General features: G+C 44.7%; 1 protein-coding gene across 1 annotated transcript in view; it reads right to left on the bottom strand.

Moving 5' to 3' along the window:
- Positions 1-18,564, bottom strand: part of glis3 (GLIS family zinc finger 3) — a 32,379-nt gene that overhangs the window by 8,242 nt on the left and 5,573 nt on the right. The window contains exons 2-7 of the mRNA XM_021602768.2: positions 12,634-13,224; positions 9,573-9,780; positions 8,228-9,389; positions 1,365-1,526; positions 801-911; positions 165-306 (exon numbers count right to left, since the gene is read on the bottom strand). Coding sequence (XP_021458443.2) covers positions 165-306; positions 801-911; positions 1,365-1,526; positions 8,228-9,389; positions 9,573-9,780; positions 12,634-13,051 — 2,203 coding nt within the window. The 5' untranslated portion in view covers positions 13,052-13,224. The remainder of the gene's footprint in view (positions 1-164; positions 307-800; positions 912-1,364; positions 1,527-8,227; positions 9,390-9,572; positions 9,781-12,633; positions 13,225-18,564) is intronic.

Raw genomic sequence — 18,564 nt, 5'->3', positions numbered from 1 at the left:
ATAGAGATATAGATACACTGGACAAGGCTACACGCAACATAAACCCATCACTGAGACTCTAATTAAGAAGAATATACGTACATATCAAACTATGGATTTCACACCCGAATAGGTCTACCTAACTCTAAATAAAGGCACAGTCAGAGCATCTGGATGATGTGTACCTGTGTAGTGATCTATGGAGGGGCTAGGGGATTGGCCCAACCTTCTGTCAATCATGTCCAGAGGAGAGAGGCTGGGTTTCAGGGGTTGGATGGTTAGGCAATCCGTTAATGCCTCTTGGCTCATGTCAACGGACAACCTCAGCTTTAGACCAATCACAGAGATACAGAGATCAGTATAAATGCAAGTAGAGAATAAACTAACTTGCTAATGAAAAAAACAGTGAATGTGGGAGCATTCGTAAAAACAATACTTTTTTATAGAAACAGCCCACCTCCTGCGGCAAATTGTATCTATGGTGACGTAACCTTAACTGTAAGATAGAATTAATGAGCATAATTATCCCCAACAGGGAGTATAATATGGTCTGAGCATTACAGCGCAGCAAAGAAAATCAACTAGACTTACACAACAATATGTGGAGGCACTCTGCGTTAGTGTACTGTATAAGTGGATGTGTTTGCGATACAATAGAAGTGGGGGAAAGTAAGAGGCTGTGAAAGAGAGCGGGTGTCTCAAAAGACATTGAGACTGTGATACAGTCAAGGGGATCCTTTCACTGCAAAGTGTAAATTGCTGAGGGGGATTGAGCGAATTTCCAAGTGTAAAGAGTAGAGTCCAGGCAGCTCCATACTGACCTTCTTCCTCAACTGCCTCTCTTTGGATGAATGGGATTTGACGTGCTTGCGCAGGGAGCTGGGGTCAGTGTAGCGCTTTACACAACCAGGGATCTGACACGCGTACGGCTTCTGCATAAACACGCACACGTCCACACACAACTGGGAATGTCACAAAACCAACAGCTTCCAGTTTCGACTTGCAGTGTGTGCATGTATGTCATTTGATTTGATTTGATTTATTTAGCCAGGATAGTCCACTCAGCCACTGTTTTCCAGGGAGTCCTGGGTTCCATATAGTCAATAAAAGCATACACATCACATAGATGCTGTCTAGATAAAAGTCTACACAGAAGCATTTGTGTACAGCTTTCTTGAAGGTGGAAATGCTAGCTAGCTGCCATGTGGGTAAGTCCAGCTCGAGAGAGGAAAACAAGGCAGCGACAGAGAAAAAAAGAATAAAACAGAGAATGAGAGAGCACAAGAGAGTGAACAAGGAAGAACACTTAGAGTAAGAGATCAGTGTCTCAATTCTCAATGCGTGCGTTTCCTGTGTGTCTGTCTGAGATATCCCACTCAACTCACCGTGTCCAGGTGGGTGCGCTGATGCTTGGCTCGGTCGCTGGAGTTGCTGAAGGCTTTGTGGCAGCCGGGGTGCTGGCATTGATAAGGCTTCTCTCCAGTGTGGCTGCGCAGGTGGATCTTCAGGTTCTCCAGCCGAGAGAAAGCCTTCTGACAGCCCTCAAACTGCAACAACACACAAAGTGCACAGGGAGAAGAGGGATAGTGTACACTTAATATCCCTATCATTAACCTATACTGTACATCAGGGATCCACAAAACAACATCCAAACATTCAGCATATGGACAGCTTGAGACTATAAAGTTATATCTACAAAACATAGGATGCTCAGAGATAATTGGTTTGAAAGGTGTCAGCAATTTTTATGTTGTTTTCTTTTGGACTTAACAACAACATGAGTAGTATATAGATTTGAGAACATTGCACAAAACAAGGGTATATCAATAACCCAATTTCAATGCAGATAGAAGCTCTCGATATGTAAACTACCACTGGTTAACACTATAAGAGGTGTGGTGGTCAATGTGTCCAGCAGGGGTCAGTATCTGTGTGTACACAGACTTCAGTCTGTAGAATCTGTCTTGTCTCAAGGGTCGTGTAGGATCTAAATGTGTTGACAGATGAACTCATTGTAGAAACATGCAACCACCAACTGGTAGAGAGGTTAAGGTAAAGAGGGGTTTGTTCCTCGTCAAAGGGGCTTGCTCCCTGCCCAGGTACACTAGCTGTCACAAGCTATGGGATTCAAGAGTAGTGGATGGAAGCTGATCCAAGTCAGCAGAACTAAACAGCTCTCCTTTGTGCAGTACTACCAGTGGCAGACTGGCCATCTGTCACTTCGGGCAAATGCCAGATGGCCTTCCACTTTCAGCCTATTGTGCCTGTCAAACTTGTTTTTGCAAAATTATCATTATCTGGCTAATAATGGTGGCCTCAAGAAATAAAATAGGCCGGTGTGTGTGGGGGCCTCAAGAAATAAAATAGGCCGGTGTGTGTGGGGGCCTCAAGAAATAAAATAGGCCGGTGTGTGTGGGGGCCTCAAGAAATAAAATAGGCCGGTGTGTGTGGGGGCCTCAAGAAATAAAATAGGCCGGTGTGTGTGGGGGCCTCAAGAAATAAAATAGGCCGGTGTGTGTGGGGGCCTCAAGAAATAAAATAGGCCGGTGTGTGTGGGGGCTTCAAGAAATAAAATAGGCCGGTGTGTGTGGGGCCTCAAGAAATAAAATAGGCTGGTGTGTCTGGGGGCCTCAAGGAGAAAAATAGGCCAGTGTGTTAGAAATGCCCGAGACGACTTCTGGTCCCAGTCCGCCCCTGAGTACTACCACCTCACTGCAATGACCTCACCCTTAAGACATGTGAATCATCACAGTTTCCTACTGTAAGTCAAGACTAGTACTTTGCTCTCTCACTCCACAGTCAAAGGGCTTGGAATGTCCTTACTTCAGTTTCACAGAGTAAAGTCATGGAACCATGACCCATTTTATTATTGTCCCTCCAGGACTGGATTCCTTGCATAGCTATACCTCTCCCTCAGTCTGAGCTGACCAACTACAAATGAATCAGTTCCTTTAATATTTGACTCATCACATTCGTCTGCATCGCTATGGGACATATTCCTTTGATTCACTCCTTTGATTCATTTGATTTGCGTAATAACATAATGCTAACTTCCAACTGTATTTCTCCTCTGAACTCTATCTGAATCAACATTGCCACTCTCTTCTTGCAAGACTGTATAGGCAAAGTGTTACCTACTCAACAGCCACTACACTCGATGTTGTTCTGTCTGGAAGCTGGCAAACAGCAGGCACGAACATACTGTACACCCTGCCGAGCAAAACCCCCAGCAGAGTACGGCCATTATGCCAAAACTCATTATGCCTAACTTTGACCCTCAATTCCAGTAAGGCCATTATGACTCCTTCTGATGGCAACCATATGTTCATATTGTCAAAAGGAATGGGAGTCAGACTTTATAAGCCTTAAGTAATTCAAGAGGGAGAGAGGGAGGCAGATATGCCTGATAATTCTATCAGTGCTCACCAGCCTATTAGGGATAGCAAACATATTCTGTATGTTGACTGTATCATAGCGAATGTGTGAATTCGGGGTACAATCAACAGCATTTTAGTGCTTACAGATGAGGTCTCCCATGCAACGATGACGATATCTCTCCTTGTGGGTCTTTACCACTGCACTCCCTGTCCTGCTTGTCTGGGGACACGAGTAATGACCTAACAGAAGTATCCCTGAACGTGGAGAAAGCCACCACCATTACATAGTCTTTCTAGTCTTTCACAAGTCTTCTTCACACACAGCAGGATATTCTGTCCAAATGCTCTCTAAAACGGTGGCATACCAGGGAAGTACACCACGACCGGACACTCCAAACCACAGTGAAGAGAAAAGGATCAGCATCGGACCATTCAGACGGGCTAGCATAAGAAAAATACAGGCCAGGGAGAATGAGCAGGATAAATAGCCATTCAGCCTGGGGATGGGAAGAGAACTGAGAACCAGCATCACACACAAATATACTGCCAGGAGCCCAGCGGTGCCCAGGAGTGGCCTGTCATGCACACTCACACACTCACACACGCACACACACACTCTCTTGCTAATAAAGCTTAGAGTCCCCTTTTAGCTGCTGTGAGGGACAGAGGGTCTGAATAGACAGCAACATGGCTCCTCAGTGGAGCTGAATGCCACAGCCAGCCTCCTGACAGGTCCTGGCAGTCGGGCATGCCCTGGGGAACAATGACCCGCCCACAGCGTGCCAGCAGAGTCAGTCTAGTGCCCTCTATAGTGCCTCAGCCTCTTTCCTCTCTCTCACGTCTCCTCTCTCTCTCTCTCACGTCTCCTCTCTCTCTCTCACATCTCCTCCCTCTCACATCTCCTCCCTCTCACGTCTCCTCTCTCTCACATCTCCTCTCTCTCACATCTCCTCCCTCTCACATCTCCACTCTTTCACATCTCCACTCTCACGTCTCCACTCTCTCTCTCACGTCTCCTCTCTCTTTCTCACGTCTCCTCTCTCTCACACCTCCTCTCTCGCACATCTCCTCTCTCTCACATCTCCTCCCTCTCACATCTCCTCTCTCACATCTCCTCCCTCTCACATCTCCTCCCTCTCACATCTCCTCCCTCTCACATCTCCTCCCTCTCACGTCTCCACTCTCTCACGTCTCCACTCTCTCTCACGTCTCCTCTCTCTCACATCTCCTCTCTCTCTCTCACATCTCCACTCTCTCACATCTCCTCTTACATATCCACTCTCTCACATCTCCTCTTTCTCACATCTCCGCTCTCTCACATCTCCGCTCTCTCACATCGCCTCTCTCTCACATCTCTCCTTTCTCACATCTCCACTCTCTCACATCTCCGCTCTCTCACATCGCCTCTCTCTCACATCTCCTCTTTCTCACATCTCCGCTCTCTCACATCGCCTCTCTCTCACATCTTCACTCTCTCTTCTACTCTCTTCTCCATCCCTTCCATGTGCCCCCTGTTTTTTCTCACATCTTTACAGAACTCTTTCCTTACTCTTATCTACAGCTCAACTCCCTTTCTTATCTTCTTCAAACGCTCAAATCTCACCCCCTCTCACATATCCTCTCCTCATGCCCAGTCAACGTCTCCTCCCCCTCTTATCTTCTCATCTATCGTCATCTTCTTTAAGTGCAAAAAGTTAGTTCATGAGATTTTAAGGTCTTTAAAACAAGAGCTGAAAATGGTTACAGAAGCTGGAGAATAAGCTGGTGCGTTAAAATACTTTGAAGTCTGAACCGGTTTCTGGCGGCAAAATCAAGTTATTTCCCTCCTTACGGTTGTAGAGATGGCGCTAAAAATCTTGGCAAACCATAAATCCCATCAGGCCTGCATTCTGTGCCGTTGCGGGCAGGACTAGAATTTCAAGCTGTCCATTGTAAGGGAAACTAAGTGGATTAAAACCCAACTACTGGGGTTGTGTTGCACCTTAACGGCTACAGTCTTCGAACATCAATAAGAGATATGCTAAAATGCACACTGTGATTCCTCAAGTGAACCTACAACTCAAGTACTCTAGCGTAGAATAGAACACCCAGCATCAAGACCATTTATAATTCAGAAGATGTACATGCTTTGGGGCCCAAACAAAACCGATAAGTCCAGGATGTGTCAAGATATCGTCTATATCATTCACGTAGCTGAACATCACACTGCAGCAATGTGGATTGAGTAACCAACGGGAATTATCTGAGCTGACTGATAGCTTCCTGGTTCATCTTAATTGCACAGCCATGCAGCTACTATGACACTTGAACGCCTGTATTCCCATGGAGTGCTTTATTAAACTGACTAAGCTAGAGGAACCCTGGCCTCCACAGTTGCTTGGGTGCCCCATATGTCTCTCTATTTAATGAACTACGATCCAGATCCAACAACACAGGGAGCTTCCATTAGAAAATAATATAGTTACTGTAGAAGGAGATGTGGTTCAGCTGTATGAATCTATTGCACAACATCTAAAGCTGTTCTGACAAGCCGGAAAATGTACCATTATTAACTATGGCGGTAATTGTTCATCCTTCGAACAGTAAATCATCAAATGAATGCAGAGCAAAAAACATGATTAGCTAATGTGTTTACAAAGGCGTTGCTCTTGGTGCTTTCCAAAGCTCCAAACCCGTTTGAAAACGGTTGAAAGTGTTGAAATCCCAGTGATAAGGCATATACTAAATACACAGATGAATCAACTATGTGTTAAGAACGTGCTCAATCACCTTCACGCACTGAGAGCTGACAGGTACAAGTCATGACTTGCCTGGTGTATGTGGGGCAGTGTGCTGCGTAATCAGATCTACTTCATTGTAATGCTACCGGCTGGGCGGGCGGCTCACGCCTCTGTTTGCCATTCACCAGCCCCATCCTTCCTGTCAATCATTCCTCACAATAAGACCGAGTGTAATTCTCGGACAATTGACTGGCATGGCATCTAAGACGTTTTTAGTGAAGTAGAACTGGTTCTCTCGCTCTGTGAGAGTCTCTGTTGCCTGTCTAGCTCCTCGGCTCTGACTTTGATTGCTCAGACTGTTTTGTTCAGTAAGTATGGGTTTTCTGACAGTTTCTGTCAATTAGACTGACCTCGTTCTATTTCTTTTCAGTCTGACTTTTTCAGCGTATGCTGAAATCAAGCCTGGGATGATGGGATGTCACACAATGGGTATGTCCAAATAGGCACTCTATTAAATAGGGAATAAGGTGCCATTTCCAATGTTCTGTTTTTGGGCATGACCCTGGATATTTTCCCCTGTAACACATGATTACATGGTACACAGAACCCTCTGACTGCAGCTGCAGCCTCCATAGCAACGTGACTAGTTGGTACTAATAAGTGAGTGTTTTGGAGCGAAAGGTCGACCACAGGTATGCACCCAGTTAATAATTGTCTAACCAAGAAGCAGCGAAACGAGTCAAGGAATGAGAATTGTTGGCCTCTTACTCATCTGAACCTCAAGTATGTTCCCAGTGGGGTTGAGGGCGGAGGGTATCTCTACAATTGTCTCGACCAGGGATGTCAAAGTCAGTTTGCCTGCGGGCCACATTCGGAGTCCAGAAAATGTGTTTGATTTCCTTGCAGTCAAAATTGTTCTAAAATGTTTTATTCTTCCTAACTATTCAGCTTTCTTTTCGGTGACTCATAGCAACCTGGAAAGAGTAAAGAGACTGTTTCAATGTAGGTCCAATATCATTTCTACAGTTTTGTTTTAGTAATCGGTTAAAAGAAAAAACTCTACACTTCAGCTTGATGAGCCTAGAAAAGAGCCCGAGCTCACTACTGCAACTAATGTGCATAGGTTATGTGCTGCTATGGCTCCTGAAGGACTCCTATAACTGCAATTACAGCACAGGAAGGCTATACAGAGCAGAACAACTCATCTGTCAACTAAACTTTGGCTTTGAACATGGTATGTTGTCATGCCGTGAAATCAAAAGAACCAAACATAGCCTTCTCTAACAGCACATCTGAGACAACCACCAGTAGCACTAGGACTGGGAGCACCTGTCTCAGGGGAATCCAGCCAATCCTCCTCATCAGTACCAGGTCCAAGGATACATGGCCTTCAGATGAGCTCCATTCAAGTCTCTCTCTCCTTGGCCACAGAACCAGACCCAATCAGAACCGGGCCAGGGAACATCACCTTCCCAGAACCCCAGCCAAGTCTGTCCCTGCCTGGCAGGCTCTTGGCTGCTGACAGGCCCTGTGACTGCCTGGTAGAGTAGCTCAGAGAGAGAGAGAGAGAGGGGACTGTGGCAGAGCAGGGATCAGGAGGCTGGCTGACTGGTGCCCTGCCAGAACTTAAGCGCTGCGCTGCCTTTGTGCTGATTTAATAACTACATAATTAAGTTAACTGCCATGTCAACTATCACAGAGCTGGACTAATTAGCCCATGGCCACAGTTAAGAGGAGAGAGAGACCATATTTCTGACCCAAACCTTCAGCCTTCGGACGTACATCAGAGTACACAAAGACCTTAAAGAGGTACAACGTGCGTACTTCAAGATGTCGATTTCCCTCTAAACCGTCTCAGCAAGGCTATTAAGAGGCTGAAAGGCCCTCTACAGCTCCGGTCTAGAGGATTGGCTGGTTGACTCACAGTAGACAGGGGAGACAGCCTGGAAGGGAACTGGTGCACTCACTTCCACCTTTAGCATACTTATGGATAAAAGATGTTAACCATTGTGCATAAGGGGGGTGGAATACCTGTGGTAACATTTTGTTCAGGTAAAGCCAATGGATCCTCAAGTGGGTGACTAAACAGATTCACACTTGCATTTTATAGACAGTTTTGAGGCATTCACCAGAGATTGATTTGCTATGTACCGTGCACTTGTTGGGCTTCTCTCCTGAGTGGACTCTCATGTGGATGAGGAGTTTGTAGCGGGCGTTGAAGGGCTTGAACCTGCGTGGACACCCTGCCCAGAAGCAGGTGAAGTCCTCGCCTTTCCGCTGGTCCACATGGAGCTTCTCTATGTGCCTTACCAGCTCCTCCTTTTGGTCATACACAGCACTGCAGTCAACCCAGCGGCAGCAGTGGCCCCCACTGTAGTCCTCTGTCTCCCCCTCCTCTTCCTCCAGCATGGGGAACAGGGACAGGGGATGGGGCAGGAGGCTGGCCCCATGCACAGGGGGAGCTGGCGGAGCCTGTGGGACAGGGCCCTGGATGTGGCTGGGAGGTCTGTGGAGGTGGAGGTGCTGGTGAGAGTGGTAGGGAGGCGGAGGGCCCTGTGGTGGACTAGCTGATCTGATGATGGTGGCCAACTCTAGCTGAAAGTGTAGAGATGGCACCAGGTCATTAGCACTCCTGGCTGCCTCCTGTAGTGTCCCTCCCTCCTCTGGGAGACACTGCTGCTCCACCACCACCATGTTAGCCATCTGGCTCTCCAGCGCCCCTCCCTGCTCCAGCATCTGCATGCGGCCACACTCCGTCCCAGGGTGGGGGTCACTCAGTGGGATCAGGGCCAGCGTGGAGCCTGGGAGGCTGAAGAGGCCTGGAGACTGAGGATAGGGGATACAGCTCCCTCTCACCCCTAGGAAGTGGCCATAGACCTCAGGCTGGAGGGGTGAAAGGGTGTGGTGGGAAGCCGGAGAGCTCCGGGAGCCATTGATGTAAGCCACCAGCGAGGTGGGTGAGGTGCGGATGATGGAGTTGAAGTCGATGCCATAGCCATCTGACAGAGGGGACATGGAGAGGGCCCTCTTCTTGGAACGGGCTGAGTACTGCCGGGGGCTGTTGGCATCCCCGCCAAACAGGTAGGAAGGCAGGGACGCAGAGTTGGAGATGCTGGTGCTCCCTGACATGGCAGTGCCAGGGGGCATGCTGAGCAGCTCACCACCCTCGCTGCCAAGGGTTGAGCCCTGCTGTGGGCAGAGTGGAGGAAGGACCCGGTAGCCGTAGGGCCACTCCTGTCTGCCACTCAGAACTGACTGGGTCTCTGCTAGGCTCAGGGTGGTGGAGGCCAGGGACTCTCTGGAGAGCAAGGACCTGAGGCACAACACTGTAGTATGTGAGTAAGGATAGCAGTACCAGGAAAGTCTGGTAGAGTTGAGTATCACAGCTGTTTAATAACATACATGGATTTGTGTTTAAAGTAGCTCAGAAATCAGTGCAATGAAAATAGTTTGCAGGTATACTCCCCCACCTAGAGTGGTGCAGAGGTTGACTCACCTGGCATCTGTGTAGGGTACCATCAGGCCTTGTGGGGGTTGGGAGTCTTGGGGGGCATGTGGTACCAGAGGAGCTGAGGTGTAGGCCTGGGCACTCACAGGAGACACTGGGCCCAGGCTCTGGACCACCATCGGACTACTGGTGACCCAGAGGTTAGCACCAGCTGGCTGGCCCAACACCTGCATACTTGGTCCTGAGACAGAGTAACCTGGTAGAGACAAGTTCACTATTAGAGTTTTGAGGGTTCACCACCAACGTCAGGGTCATACAGTAGGAAATACAATCACTTGACATGGTTTGCTTGAATTAGACCATATACTTTACAAATAAAAGAAATACAGACATTTCTCCTTGCATAATAATATCTAAATAGTGAGGAACCACATACTGTATCAATGATTAAGGGTCTAAAATGTCGAGTGACATTTCTTAGGTCTCATAAATTAATCAACACGGTTTCAAATTCATGTTCAACTGGGAATATTATAAAAATCATAATAAAGAAGAGGCCTTTACATCTGAGCATCCAGCCTTCCTGTGCTGCTGCTTGTGCTAAGACCACATTCAAACAAAATCGTTCGACACAGCTTGAAACAAGATTGAAAAAGAAAACACTATGAAAAATAATACTAATTTTAATTAATTGTGGAATCAAGTCATTCAAAGTAAATTCCAGACAAAGATAATAGAGAAACACTTGTGGAGAACTCTCACTGTGTATTAATTGTCGTGAGAGCTCCAACTACTGTGTAGTCTTCTACAATGGTCACACTTCAGTGGTTGTGGCATTGCCATTTGCATCCAACCATTGTCATCATGCTTGACAAACATTTCTTAGTTTGTACTGGCAGTATCTGACTTTGATAGAGACGCAATGAATCCATGGTCCAGCGTCTGTTCATCTCCGCCACAGTTCACTTCACCATATTAAACACACCAAACTGTGTTTGTACACCAGGGACCCATGAGGCAGATATCATCAACAGAAATCAAACACAAACCTACATTTTTTTTGTCTTGTTCAATTGAAGCTTATGAATCCTGTAATTCACCCTAACAAACCTGAACTGCCCAGAGACACTTTCTGCTCTGTTAATTACGAATGAGATTGTTTTTTTCTTCCTCCTTTTCCTCCATCGCTCATTTAGGGATATGTTTTCTGCTTGGTTAGTTATCAATAAACAAGCCAGGGAGAAAGGAGTCCTGGGGAAGAACGGAGGTCAGGGTGGGAGGACGACATTGAAGTGAGGTGAAGTATGAAGACTTCTATGTAAATCAGTGCTACTTTGAAGAGTGGCGAGAAGAGAGGGGCTGATTGAAATGCTGTTTACAACATATCACTGGGACATGTGCACACTGTGATCTTTCAAATGAAAGGGAGGAAGAGGTCCTCCATACCGGTTCTTTGGAGGGCATAGGTATCAGGCTTTAAATCAGTCGTTTATGGTAGGGAGCATTTAGCTAGCTATTAAACAGCTGATTACTTTAATAGGGTGCTTTCAATATATTTGGAGGGACAAGTGCACCTAGAGAGGATAACTAACCTAAGGTCACGAGGGTCACAATATTTCATAATGAGGGGACAAAGTCAAGACTGATCACAACAATTACAGTTATGGGCAATTCCACACGAAAGGAACTGCGCTGAGACTCCGATTCTTTTTCTCTTAAATTGTATGCCAAACAAAAACCATTTGATTTCAAAGTTTAACAAACTGTATAGCTCTCTGCACAAGGACTACTTTTAACAATTTCCTGGAAGACCTGTGCAGATGCTTATAGCTACTTCCTGTAAATAGTCATGTTATTTTTTACTCATTATTGTTTTTCGTTATGCACTGTATTTAGTTCCCGTGTCACTATTTATATTTTTATTTATATTTTATCTTTGAATCTATTTTGGTTATTGAACTACAGTAAGTGAAGTGTATTAACACCCAGTAACAGAATTACATTGTGGGTCCCTGATCTGTACTACACAGAAATGCATAATTACGGATATGCATTTCATTCTCTTCATGGTGTTGTATCCTAAAATGGTACACAAAGGTATAAATATGTAATATCCTCCGATTTAGGTATTATTCTACACACTGGCTATTATATTAATGAGCTCCGCCACCAAATAAGACCACATTCGGTTGGTCCAGACTGGACCAAATATTAACCAATCACAGATGTCTATGTTTCACAAGTTTGGTCATCAAAGTACAACACAGTAGAGGTCAGTAGAAAACAGTATAGTATAGTCAAGTAGAGTATTCTTCAGCACAGTACAGTAGAGTATAGTTCAGTACAGTACATTATAGTGTACTCTACTCTAGTGTGCTCTACTGTATACTGTACTGAACTCTACTTTTATTTACTGTACTGTACTGTACTGAACCATACTCTACTTTTCTTTGCTGTAGTGTACTATACTCTACTGTGCTCTACTGTTATGTACTGTACTATACTCTACATTTCTTTACTGTAGTGTACTATACTATTCTGTGCTCTACTGTAATGCACTGTACTGTACTATACTCTACATTTCTTTACTGTAGTGTACTCTTCTGTGCTCTACTGTACTGTACTGTAATGTACTGTGCTGTCCAAACTTGTGAATCATGGACGTCTATGTTTGGGCCAAATGAAGGTCAGTACAGACGTCGGTGGATGTTGAAATCAAGGCCAGGACCAAATGCAAACTACTTTTCAATGTCCATGGACGTCCAGTGTTGGTCAGTGTTCAGTGGGTGAGGATCCTGGTTATAGTAAATGGAAAGGGAGTGTCAGTAAGAGCCGGGAGAGGGGACATTCATTGAAGAGAGAGGGAGTGAGAGAGGGAGGGGTTGTCTAGACTTTTCACACACTTGCTTTGACCACCAGACGATTTTGACCACCAGACACCCAATTTGATATCCTCCTATGAACTTCACATGTTGGTGCTCATGGAACCTTTCACATGGAAATGACCTTATCCTATATAAAATGTCAAGACATCACTCACATCTACACTCATGTAAATGTATTAGTCTGAATGTAATACTGTATATCGACAAAGCTTACAAGAACGTACCTTTGACACCACTGTCAGAGCAGTCAGACACCATGCCCTGATTGGTGGCTGCAATGCTGATGGGTGGGAGTTGAAGGGCGGGCACTTGTTGCCTTGACATCTGTGAGACACTTGACACATTTGGCTGTTTCCCATTGGTCAACATCTGCCTGCGGAGACTCAGGGCAGGGAGCAGGACAGAACTCCCAGAATTCCCAGAGTTTGTCCCGGAGCTGAGGGGTACCTGGGAGTGGTGGACACCCCCTCCTCTACCCCAGCTGCTACCCACTGGTGAGGGGCTCAGGGTGGCACAGAATCCTGGGGACAGGGTGGTGCGCATAGGCATCCTGATGGAGGGGGCCTGCTGTCCTGTGATCATGCCCAGAGATGGGGGTACACCAGAGGGAGAGACCAAGAGGTGACAGCCCTTACCGTTCATGTCTGACCCGGTTTCTTTTTCACAAACAGCCTTGAAGGGTTTAGGAGACAAGAACAACTTTTCCCACAATGCTCCTCTTCCCAAAAGTCATGCTTGAGTCAGCAGAAGATCCGTGGCTAAATCAGCATCTCATCTTCAGGCTCTCAGTGGTCTATCCATACGGACAAAGACATCTGAAATATATCAGTGAGACAGGCACACATTTATAGTTATGAGTAATAAATGAACCACATACTCATGGTTCCCAACGCTAGTCCATCGAGAACCCCCAACAGTACACATTTTTATTGTATCCCAAGACAAAAAACACCTGATTCAATTAATTGCGGGCAGGATTAGTTGACAAGTTGAATTAGGTGTCCTTGTCTGGGACGTTTGACAGCAAACAGAACTACAACAGAAAACGTAAACGTGAGCAACTATGGGGCAAAACAGACGGGCATGGCTTATATTGTTAACAACAGGTAAACTATATTTAGTCTCCAATAATTCGTTAAATAAAGTCCACCTGTGTGCAATCTAAGTGTCACATGATCTGTCACATGATCTCAGTATATATACACACCTGTTCTGAAAGGCCCCAGAGTCTGCAATACCACTAAGCAAGGGGCACCACCAAGCAAGTGGTACCATGAAGACGAAGGAGCTCTCCAAACAGGTCAGGGACAAAGTTGTGGAGAAGTACAGATCAGGGTTGGGTTCTAAAAAAATATCCGAAACTTTGAACATCCCACAGAGCACCATTAAATCCATTATTAAAAAATGGAAAGAATATGGCACCACAACAAACCTGTCAAGAGAGTGCCGCCCACCAAAACACCACAGACTAGGCAAGGAGGGCATTAATCAGATCAGAAACAAAGAGACTGGAGCTGCAAAGCTCCACAGCGGAGATTGGAGTATCTGTCCATAGGACCACTTTAAGCTGTACACTCCACAGAGCTGGGCTTTAAGGAAGAGTGGCCAGAAAAAAAGCCATTGCTTAAAGAAAAAAATATGCAAACATGTTTGGTGTTTGCCAAAAAGCATGTGGGAGACTCCCCAAACATATGGAAGAAGGTACTCTGGTCAGATGAGACTAAAATTGAGCTTTTTGGCCATCAAGGAAAACGCTATGTCTGGTGCAAACCCAACACCTCTCATCACCCCGAGAACACCATCCCCATGGTGAAGCATGGTGGTGGCAGCATCATGCTGTGGGGATGTTTTCATCAGCAGGGAATGTGAAACTGGTCAGAATTGAAGGAATGATGGATGGCGTTAAATACAGGGAAATTCTTGAGGGAAACAGTCTTCCAGAGATTTGAGACTGGGAAGGAGGTTCACCTTCCAGCAGCACAATGACCCTAAGCATACTGCTGAAGCAACACTTGAGTGCTTTAAGGGGAAACATTTAAATGTCTTGAAATGGCCTAGTCAAAGCCCAGACCTCAATCCAATTGATAATATGTGGTATTACTTAAAGATGGCTATACACCAGCAGAACCCATCCAACTTGAAGGAGCTGGAGCAGTTTTGCCTTGAAGAATATACAAAAATCCCAGTGGCTAGTTGTACCAAGCTTATAGAGACATACCCCAAGAGACTTGCAGTTGTAATTCCTGCAAAAAAGTGGCTCTAACAAAGTATTGACTTTAGTTATGAATAGTTAAGCATGCTCAAGTTCTCTTTTTTTGTCATATTTCTTGTTTGTTTCACAAGAAAAAAATAATTTGCATCTTCAAAGTGGTGGGCATGTTGTGTAAATCAAAAGATACAACCCCCCCCCCCCCCCCCCCCCCCCCCCCAAAAAAAAAAATCTACTTGAATTCCAGGTTGTAAGGCAACAAAATAGGAAAAATGCCAAGAAGGGTAAATCATTTCGCAAGCCACTGTAGAGAGGAGGTCAGAGAACTGGCAGTATGGTGCCAGGACAACAACCTCTCCCTCAATGTGAGCAAGGTAAAGGAGCTGATCGTAGACTACAGGAAAAGGCGGGCCGAACAGGCCCCCATTTACATCAACGGGGCTGTAGTGAAGTGGTCGAGAGTTTCAAGTTCCTTGGTGTCCACATCACCAACAAACTATCATGGTCCAAACACACCAAAACAGTTGTGTGTTCTTTTCCCCCTCAGGAGACTGAAAGACTTGGCAATGGTCCCCAGATCCTCAAAGAGTTCTACAGCTGCACCATCGAGAGCAACCAGAACGGTTGCATCACCGCCTGGTATGGCAACTGCTCGGCATCTGACCGTAAGGAGCTACAGAGGGTAGTGCGAACGGCCCATAACATCACTGGGCCAAGCTTCCTGCCATCCAGGACCTATATATCACGATAACAACACCCACCCGTAGCACACGTTCCAGCAGGTATATCTCACTGATCATCCCCAAAGACAACACCCCATTTGGCTGCCTTTCCTTCAAGTTCTCAGCTGCCAGTGACTGGAACCAATTGCAAAAATTGCTGAAGTTGGAGACTTTTATTTCCCTCACCAATTTTAAACATCAACTATCTGAGCAGCTAACTGATTGCTGCAGCTGTACATAGTCCATCTGTAAATAGCCCACCCAATCTATATACCTCATCCCCATACTGTTTTTATTTTATTTTATGCTCTTTTGCACATCATCATCTGCTCATTTATCACTCCAGTGTTAATCTGCTAAATTGTAACTATTCGCTCCTATGGCCTATTTATTTTCTACTGTCTCATTGATTTGTCTATTGTGTTATTGGCTTGTTTATTGTTTACTCCATGTGTAATTCATGTTGTTGTCTGTGTCACACTGCTTTGCTTGATCTTGGCCAGGTCGCAATTGTAAATGAGAACTTGTTCTCAACTAGCCTACCTGGTTAAATAAAGGTGAAACAAATACATAAATAAATAATAATAATAATAGGCGGTGTCAGAGGAAAGCCCATAACATTATCAGAGACTCCAGTCACCCAAGTCATAGACTGTTTTCTCTGCTACCGCACGGCAAGCAGTACCAGAACGCCAAGTCTAGGTCCAAAAGACTCCTTAAAACAGCTTCTACCCCCAAGCCATAAGACTGAACAATTAATTAAATGGCCACCGGACTATTACATTGACACCACCCCCCTGTCCATTTGTTTGGACATGTTGCTACTTGCTGTTTATTATCTATGCATAGTCACTTCACCCCTACCTACATGTACAAATTACCTCAACTACCTGTACCCACGCACACTGACTCGGTATCAGTACCCCCTGTATATAGCCTCGTTATTGTTATGTTAATGTTTTACTTTTATTTATTTTTTATTTTTTTGTGAATTTTTTAAACTTTAGTTTATGTTAAATATTTTAACTCTTCTTGAACTGCACTGTCGGTTAAGGGGTTGTAAGTAAGCATTTCACGGTAAGGTACACTCGATTGGCCCGACTAACCGGTTCCTGTATATAGCCTCGCTACTGTATATAGCCTCGCTACTGTATATAGCCTTGCTACTGTTATTTTTCACCGTGTTTTTAATGCTGTTTTTTATTTCTTTACTTATCTATTGTTCACCTAATACCTATTTTTTACTTAAAAATTGCACTGTTGGTTAGGGCCTGTAATTAAGCATTTCAGGTCTACACCTGTTGTCTTCGGTGCACGTGACAAATAAACTTTGATTTGATTTGACAAATAAAGTTTGATTTGGTTAGCTGGCTAGTGAATTTCCTCCAGCCTTCTATCAAATGTCACATCCTGCTCTCTGATAACGCGGTTATTGGAAAAATTACTCATATTTCAAATTTCCATTATGGATAACATGCTAAGTGTAGCTACAGCTTTCAACAACAGTGTCGCCCTGAATTCTGCTGGTGCTGGTATCATGCAGCTCTTACTGGTTGATGCCGAGTGGGAAGAATATTTTGAAAGTCTGCTGTGATTAATCATCACCCATATGCAGGTAAGAGTCCCCTGTGAAACGGCTTGCTAGCTTCATGTGCATACTTCATTAGCTAGCTCAACACAGTGTCATAAAGTTGTTTTTGTTGCTAGCTACCCACTGGGCACAAACTGGTTGAATCAATGTAATTTGTCAACATATTGCGATGTGGAATCTACGTGGAAAACAGTGGAGGCTGCTGAGGGGAGAACGGCTCATGATAATGGCTGGAATGAAGTGAATGGAATGCCATTAAACTATGTGTTTAATGTATTTGATTCCATTCCACCTATTCCGCTCCAGCCGTTACTATGAGCCCGTCCTCCCCAATTAAGGTGCAGCCAACTTCCTGTGGTGGAACATACATTGGGTTTGAAAAAAGTTTAAAAAGTCTGCACAACGCATCACTGGGGGCAAACTACCTGCCCTCCAGGACACCTACACCACCCGAAGTCACAGGAAGGCCATACAGATCATCAAGGACATCAACCACCCGAGCCACTGCCTGTTCACCCCGCTATCATCCAGAAGGCGAGGTCAGTACAGGTGCATCAAAGCTGGGACCGAGAGACTGAAAAACAGCTTCTATCTCAAGGCCATCAGACTGTTAAACAGCCACCACTAACATTGAGTGGCTGCTGCCAACACACTGACACTGACTCAACTCCAGCCACTTTAATAATGGGAATTGATGGGAAATTATGTAAATATATCACTAGCCACTTTAAACAATGCTACCTTATATAATGTTACTTACCCTACATTATTCATCTCATATGCATACGTATATACTGTACTCTATATCATCGACTGTATCCTTATGTAATACATGTATCACTAGCCACTTTAACTATGCCACTTTGTTTACATACTCATCTCATATGTATATACTGTACTCGATACCATCTACTGTATCTTGCCTATGCTGCTCTGTACCATCACTCATTCATATATCCTTATGTACATATTCTTTATCCCCTTACACTGTGTACAAGACAGTAGTTTTGGAATTGTTAGTTAGATTACTTGTTGGTTATTACTGCATTGTCGGAACTAGAAGCACAAGCATTTCGCTACACTCGCATTAACATCTGCTAACCATGTGTATGTGACAAATAAAATTTGATTTGATTTGATTTGAACCTTTGTTAAAACTGTCATTTTGAGGGTAACATTTCAACAACCAAAATATGTTGAATTTATACAACTGAAACAACGTCAGATCTTCAACATAATAGCCACTATAACAAAAAAAGATAGAGTTGATCTATCTATAGCTATTCCTTCGGTCTCCCATCCAGGATTTTAACCAAGCCCAGCCTTGTTTAGCTTTGACATATTTGTCACTGACTATTACCAATGTGCTATCGTGATAATGATTGTTGAGAAAATCTCAAGTTAATAGATACAATTGAAAGAATAAGATTACATCAAATCAAATTGTATTTAAAGTGTATTTTAAGTTAGATTTTATTTAGTCCTGTTGTTGATCAATGTATCTACCAAATATTACCCAATTATCCACGTTGAAATGAGGTGGTGTGCCCAGTGGCTATTGCTGTGTAACTAAACAGCTGCATACAGGCTACTGCTGAACGATTAAACAAAGAGTCTTTTTTTTCTGAATTTT

The sequence above is a fragment of the Oncorhynchus mykiss genome, chromosome 5 (genome assembly GCF_013265735.2).
Source record: "Oncorhynchus mykiss isolate Arlee chromosome 5, USDA_OmykA_1.1, whole genome shotgun sequence".
Lineage (NCBI taxonomy): Eukaryota > Metazoa > Chordata > Actinopteri > Salmoniformes > Salmonidae > Oncorhynchus > Oncorhynchus mykiss.
Note: the sequence above shows the minus strand (reverse complement) of the source record. Positions and strands in the feature narration are given on the sequence as shown.